Source organism: Lactuca virosa, chromosome 7 (genome assembly GCF_052849685.1).
Source record: "Lactuca virosa cultivar CGN04683 chromosome 7, Lactuca_virosa_CGN04683_v6, whole genome shotgun sequence".
In the NCBI taxonomy this organism is placed as follows: domain Eukaryota; kingdom Viridiplantae; phylum Streptophyta; class Magnoliopsida; order Asterales; family Asteraceae; genus Lactuca; species Lactuca virosa.
In genome coordinates, this window is record NC_136432.1 from 67,071,770 (window position 1) to 67,079,628 (window position 7,859).

Genomic DNA, 7,859 nt, shown 5'->3' on the forward strand with positions numbered 1-7,859 from the left:
GCAACCCCTGATGGAGATATCGTCTGGCCCTAGTGGCTGAGCATAGGACCCGCCCGCGCTGAGCGCCCTCTCCATGGACTACCAACTCTCCCCCACTTGGGGTCCGAACACGTACCAACTGGTGCTCGCAATTAATCATTGCCCCATTGGGGCTTAACCAATCCATCCCTATTATACCCTTGTTCCCACGTAGAGGAATGGGGACCAAGTCAATCGAATGCCACTCACTAAGCATCCCCATAACACAATCCCGATGAACCCTCGATGCCTGGACGGATCGATCATCTGTAATATCAACCTCTAATGAATGATCCAGCTCACTCGGAGATCCGACAAACCTCTTGCTGAGCGCGAGAGATATGAAAGATTGGGTAGCCCCCGAATCAAATAATACCAAAGCAGGGATACCGTTCACAAGGAACGATCCTAAAACAAAACACATAAAAGATATACGCAACAAAATCAACAAAAATAAAGAGTTAAGGAGAAGAGACATACCCGTCACCACATCTGGAGCAGCACACGCCTCCTCGACGATCAACTGAAAATATCGGATCCTCACCACAAGAGCGTATGCCTTGCCCTGGCGTCCATCCGTGATCCGTAGGATCGCAGGGGCTGGTGCTACCAGTGGTCCTCCTGATGCTAAACTCGGGCTGTTGGCCTTCTTGTGGCCCCTCTGATTGCAATGAAAGAAAATCAGGTCTGATGTATGTGTAATGGTGATAGAAGCAGTATAATCCTTGCTAAAGTGCCCTGACTTTCCGCACTTGTAGCAGCCTGAACCACCCGCCCTGCAAACCCCGCCATGCGCCCTGCCGCATTTTCCGCAGCGGCTCCTACCCTATTGGCCCTTCGAACTAGAGTCGAAACCCTTGGGTTTCTTCGCTGAAACCCCAACTGTCTGCCCAGGCTTCGCCTTCCTCTTCCCTATGTGCTCCAGGTCAATCTCTCGCTCCCATGCCCTGGCTATCATATCATCCAGTGTCATACAAGTAGAAAAGATAATGAACTCCCTGATTTTGGATCTCAGCATATCATGGTATCAGGTCTTCCTCATCTCCTCATCAACTGCATATTGGGGTACCAACAACGCCCTCTCTCTGAACTTGGCGGTGATCTCCGCCACAGTCTCAGTCGTCTGCCTCATATCAAGAAACTCTATGGCTAGCTGATGCACCTCAACAGCCGCTACAAACTCTGCTCGGAACTTGGTCACAAAGTCTGGCCAGGTCATGGCCTCAATGCTCGGGGCTCCCAGGGCATAGCCGACCTCCTCGCACCAATCACGAGCTCGCTCCGTCAAACACCCTACTACGAACCTGACCTTCGACCCCTCGGGGCAGAAGCTCATCATCTGAGACAATTCGATGTCGATTATCAAATGCCTGGCTGCGATGGGGGTTTTCACCCCAAATAAATCTGGTGCCTCACATCCCTTGAAATCCTTGAAGGAGAGTGTGTGGGCCCCCGACCGGCTAACAACCAGATCGGTCCTGAAGATCCGTAGACGATCCTCCATCAGCTCCATGATACCTCCCTTGATCGAATCGAACATCACATGGTTCGCATCAAGGATGCCTCTCGTAATCTCAGATGCAATGAAGTCTTGTAAACCCTCATCAAATGGTTCGGAGCCCGTGCCCGAACCAGATCTAGATCCTGATCCTGAACCTCCCGCTCCATGACATGTCACTACCATACTGAAATATAACCACATAAACCATTAGCATACACATGAGAAGATTCATATTCTTGGGTTCCCCAGATTCATTGTGGTCTTCCTGACATCAGGTATAAATCTTGTGCTTTCAGTATATACTACCTTCCACACCTATTTATACCCTCCTGAAGGACTACCCTGACCCCTCCAAGTCACCATTCCCAACTAATACGCTCTCAAACTATAGGGCGTCCTACGCACCAAACATTTCATAAGGACTCCCTAAGACTCCCTTCACCACCCCTCTCTACTATTAGTTGCAGAATGAACTTCTACAGGTACTACCTAACTACTGTATGAATGCAGTTACATACTACTAGTACCAGATAATTCTTTGAATGACAGGTTCCACCCTACAACGGTTGGACTCAAAAAAGAGCTGCGCGATAGAGTTAAACCTATCCTTCTAAAATTATCTAGTCGCAGTAATATGTAACCAATTGCATTCATCCATTAGTTAGCTAGTACCAACAGAACTTCCTAAAGAACAAATCATGCAACATTCAAGCATCATGCAAACCAACTCGAAACACACCCTATACAGGTCATCGTAACAAATAACTGATCTGATACTAGCATGCAAGTCTAAAAGCTCATACATATAGGCACATAAAGGCAACTCTCCTAGCATTCTATCATGCAATCCTGAGCAGATCCTTAGCCCCTAATCTAGCATGTGATTCATATCATAGCATAAAACATATATTTTGTATGGGTATTTTGGGAAAACTTACTTGAGCTCGACCGATTGCAGGCATCACACTCCTTGTCTTTTATAAAAATCCTTAGATTTAAATGTTTCTTTTTGTGAAAAACCTACTAAACCCTCGATTTGAGTCCAGGCACACCCAATAGTATGCCCAAATCCCTTAAACCAAGGCTTTGATACCAACTTGTAACATCCCAAAAATATAGATACAAATTTTGTTTTTAAATTCATTCCATTTATAAGAAACTGATACCAAATTATTCAAAAGAGTCACATTGTATCATAACATCAGAGTACAAATCCCAAAATCACTAAGTGCAGAAAAACATGGAGTGATGCGGTGCAATCAATCTGGGCCCTTCCCCTTCGAACTAGAAGTACCTTAAACAGAAACTGAAAACTAGAAGCACAAATCTTAGTGAGTTCCCCCAACATACCACATACTAATCAAACATACTACGCAAACATACTGGACAAACATAGTGCCAAACATATTTGGGTGCTGGCCCGCCCCTTCGGTCTACTTCAACTGGATACTGCCAAGCATATCCGGGTGTTGGCCTACCCCTTCGGTCTATTTCAACCGGATACTGCCAAGCATATCTGGGTGCTGGCCTACCCCTTCGGTCTATTTCAACCGGATATCGGGTCTATTTCACACCCTAGTACTACTACCACATAATAACATAACAATAATCACCAAGTCATCATACAAATACATACATGACTGCCAATTATCACAATGACAATCATCATGCTATAACATAACTAGTGGGCTGAACTTGGTGCCTTCGACCCACGACTACTACGAAGGAAGACTCACCTCAAACTGTGGGTATCAAATCGCAATCGACGGATGACTCGTGAACTCCTCTCCCTATGGTACAAGCACAAAACTAAAATAGAAGTTAGGTTACAATCTAACTCAAGGTCCAAAATCCTAGTCCTTGGCTTAAGGAAAAAAGGTTCCTTTACCTTTGCCTTATTGGGCCTCCTTCTCTCCAAGGCCTAAAACCACAAAACCCAAAAAGACATCCAAGCCCACCATAGGGCCTTTATGGCCCATTATATCTCAAGGACCCCCAAACATGGCCTTAGGCCCAAAAAGGACTTGCTACACTCAGGTGGGCCCGAGGCCTAAATTTCTCAACTCTAAAGCCCATCACCAAACGAGCCCAAAATCTTCCAAGCCCACAGATTGCATACGCGCGACATACTTGGCTTGTACACCCAATGTACGCTGGTGTTAACCAAGGTTGAGGCGCTGACCTAGTACACACGGCGTAGACCTGAGTACGCACGGCGTACTGCCCTGCCAACCCAAACTTAGCTCCATGTCTTAATCCCTTAAGATCTTATGTCCAAAACCTAGATCCAGACCCCTAGGAATGTCCTAAGCCATAAAGTTGCAAACTTTATGCTTTTGCATGCAAGGATGGGGATCAAAACATGAATCAAGTCCATAAAAACACTTGGTTGGTCCCTAAAACTTGCATGGTTGAGGCTTAACCATCAAGGTCCGATTTTTATGTCTCGTAAGACCTCCAAGAGCTCAAAAGGACAACTCATATGATCTGAAGTTCCTCAACTCCAAGAATCCAAACTATGGGACCAAAAGATGACATTTTCTACCCTAAAACTAGATCCAAACATGCAATGGTCAAGGTTCAAGCTTTTTACCTTCAATGGGCGAAAAATGGTGCCAAACTTCTGGATCTGCAAGCTCTTCCCATGTCCTTGCTTATTTCCAAGCTCCATTCTTCTTCAAAACTCTAAAGAATCACCAAAAACTCTCAAGGAAGCTCACAAATGCACTAAAGGTGGCTTAGGGTTCGAGATTTGCACTTCAAGGGAAATGGAGGCTGAAAAGGTAAGGGGCTTAGGGGACTTAAGGTCCTTAAATAAGGTGCAAACGCTAAAAACTAGGGTTTGGTTCAGACATGAGTACTCCATGCGTACACCACGTACGCCCAACATACGTGGTTAATGATCCGCGACCAAGCTGTGGCTAGTACGCTAAGTGTACTCAATGAGTACGCCCCACGTACTAACGAAGGGACTAATATGAAAGGGATTTTACACTAGGGATCAAAAGGGAACTTACCAAAAAATTGGATGTTACAATGAGTCCAAAAATTCTTTCATAATTTCCATTCGAGGTGTGCAAGTCCCTCAACGTATAGGAACAGTTTTAGCGGTTTTAAGAAAATCAGTATTATAATGGTTTTGGATTCTTAAAACGGTCGTATCTTTTGCATACGAACTTCGTTTTGGACGTTATTTATATTTTTAGAATCATGGAAACACATACTACGAGACTAGAGTGTTTGTATTTTTCACAACTGTTTAATACAAAATTTCAGTTTTTTAGACGCACTAACTATGGTTGCAGTTTGAGCAGTTTGATTCGTTTGTCAGCTTACTCATTTGGAAGTAAGATACCATCTGGTATCTTATAATAGTTGGAATGAACTCATTTATTTTTTATAAGATACACTAAAACTCAATGAATATAATTACAAGGAGATTTACTATGAACTTGACCGTTGCCATTCTTTAACCAAAATTGCGGGATGTCACATTATCAGGGTTGGGGCTAGTGAGGTAGAAATAACAACCATTAATGAGAGATTGGATGTGATTAGGGTATAGCTAACAGAGATAACATATCCATTGGAGACGTATCTACGATTCAGATATGTGAAAGGAGGAAGGTGACGGCTGGGGATGGATGTGGGTACAAGTGTTAGTGTATATACGGGAGTATAGTATGACATGTTGGCTTCAGTGGTAGAAGCACATGTAGGATTAACTATTTTATGTTTGGCATGTAATGCCTTGGTTTGTCAAAATTTTGGGGAAGGAAGATATAACAGGAATATGTAACTTCTTGTAAATTTTGGGCCTTGGAGCCGTTGATGTAATAGCTAGTGGAACTTTTGTTTTCCCTAAAATTTTGAACAATTATTGTAATGTTTGATGAAATCAAATTATGTGATATATGATGAAGCCTATATTATATTACTTTCACATCAAACAAATGTTTAATTTTCGTGGTTGGAAATTTTTTGTGAATAATGTAATAGTTGCAAAATGATTTACGAAACAAGTCAAATATCATTAAATTGAATGAGTAATCAATTATAACCAACTTATTTTTACACTATTAAATATGATAGGTTTACATGCCTACACGGAAAAGAAGCACTAGATTACATCCTAACCTAACATCAATTCCAGAATCAAGAACTAGACAACCTCGAAGAGGGCGGCCAGGGACAAGAGCAGTCCCAATAATGGAAACGCAGACCCCGTCTGATCAGCAACCACCAACTAAACCAGGATTACCTGCTACCACAAAAACATTAGAACAGATAATAGTTGATTGCCTTTCCATTTCCCTAACACAAGCAGAAGCAGCTCGAAATGCTGCATCCGGAGCTGGGGATGGAATGAATGGAAATAGTCGTGGTAGTAGCTCTCGAGGAGATGTTATAGGGCCGCAAAGATCTTGCAGTTATAAGGATTTCATGAACTACAAACCTAAAAACTTCAATGGGAACGAGGGAATAATTGGTCTAACAAGATGGATTGAAAATACGGAATCCGTCTTCCAAATAAGTTTCTGTCCCGATGACTACAAGGTCCGATTTGCTGTGTGTACACTTATGGATTCAAACCTCACTTGGTGGAATGACCAAGTGAAAACTCTGGGCATTATCCATGCAAACTTAATAACTTGTAGAGAACTGAAAATAATGTTGGAGGAAGAATACTACCCAAGGTATGAAGTTCAATCCTTGGAGCAAGAACTATGGAATCTGAAAATGAAAGGCTTGTACATCAAGTCTTACACAACCAGGTTTAATGACCTTTCACTACTTTTCCCGACTCTAGTAACCCTACAATACAAAAAGATAGAGTGTTACATTTGAGGCTTGGCATCACAAATAAGGGGAATGGTGATGTCTTCACGATCAATAATTTACAAAAAGTGTTAGAAATTTGGCAAATCGATTGGTCAAGAACGAAGTCAGTTAAGGAACCGTGAGTGCTAAATTTGAAACTCCCATGTATGGGGACAATAAACGCAAGTCTGGTGGAAGGAATTTTAAGCAAACAACAAGAAAGAAACAAGAGATTGGAACAGTTTACACGGAAACTACAGCTACTAATCTAACACCAACACAATAGAGAAACCATATAGACAAAGCCCAATGGTGCAACAAATGTCATCAAAACTATGTCGGTGAATGTTTCCACTGCAGCAGGTGCAACAGGATGGGGCACACAGTCAATTACTATAAAATTTTGGCATCTGCTACAGGAAACACTCGGGTTGGTACAAGATCGGGCAATGGGGGGGGGGGGAAGAAATTGTTTTGAATGTGGAGACGCGGGACACTTTAAGCGTAACTGCCCGAAACCAAAGAGGGCTGGTGAAAACGCTCGTGGGCAAGCGTTTTTTATTGGAAGCAAGGAGGCGATTCAAGATCCCTCAGTGGTTACGGGTACATTCCTTATCAACAACCTATATTCTTCAGTTTTATTTGACACCGGAGCTGATAAAAGTTTTATAACTCTGACATTTGAGCAATTATTAAACCATGAGTCCAATAAATTAGATGTAGTGTATGAGGTAGAAGTAGCATATGGACAAATAGAAAGTACCACTGAAATTCTAAGAAAATGTCTCCTAACTCTAAACGACCACACATTCCAAGTTGACCTTATGCCAATATCAATCGGAAGCTTCGACATTATCATAGGCATAGATTGGTTGTCTTCTCACCATGCATATATCTTGTGTTACGAGAAAGTTGTGCTACTAACTCTATCTAATGGGGAAAACTTAGTTATCTATGGTGAAAATTCAGATCAAAACCTTAAGCTCGTTTCTTGCACAAAAGCTCGGAAGTATCTACACAAGCAGTGTTATGCCTTCTTGGGACATATCGTATATAAGAAGATTAAAGTGAATGAGATAAAGGACATACCTCAAGTATGCAATTACCCTGATGTTTTCCCAGAAGATTTGCTAGGTCTACCACCAACCAGACATGTCGAGTTTAGAATTGACCTAATCCCCCAAGCAACGCCAATGGCTAAAGCACCCTATAGATTGGCTCCGTCCGAGATGAAGGAAATCTTGAGCCAACTACAATAACTTCTTGTCAAGGGCTTCATCAGGCCAAGTTTTTCGGCTTGGGGAGTGCCAGTATTATTTGTCAAAAAAGAAGGATGAGTCTTTTAGAATATCCATCGATTATAAGGAGTTGAACAAACTGACGATCAAAAACCAGTACCCCCTCCCTAGAATTGATGATTTGTTTGACCAACTCCAAGGATCTAGCTATTACTAAAAGATAGACTTAAGATCGGGATACCATCAGCTCAAGGTACTCGAAGAAGATGTTCTGAAGACTG

General features: G+C 42.4%; 1 protein-coding gene across 1 annotated transcript; it reads left to right on the top strand.

The window, feature by feature from the left end:
- Positions 1-6,675: 6,675 nt before the first annotated feature.
- Positions 6,676-7,599, top strand: LOC145126742 (uncharacterized). Its single transcript, XM_079062048.1, has one exon. The coding sequence runs from the start codon at positions 6,676-6,678 to the stop codon at positions 7,597-7,599; it is 924 nt and encodes a 307-aa protein (XP_078918174.1).
- The last annotated feature ends 260 nt before the right edge of the window (positions 7,600-7,859 follow it).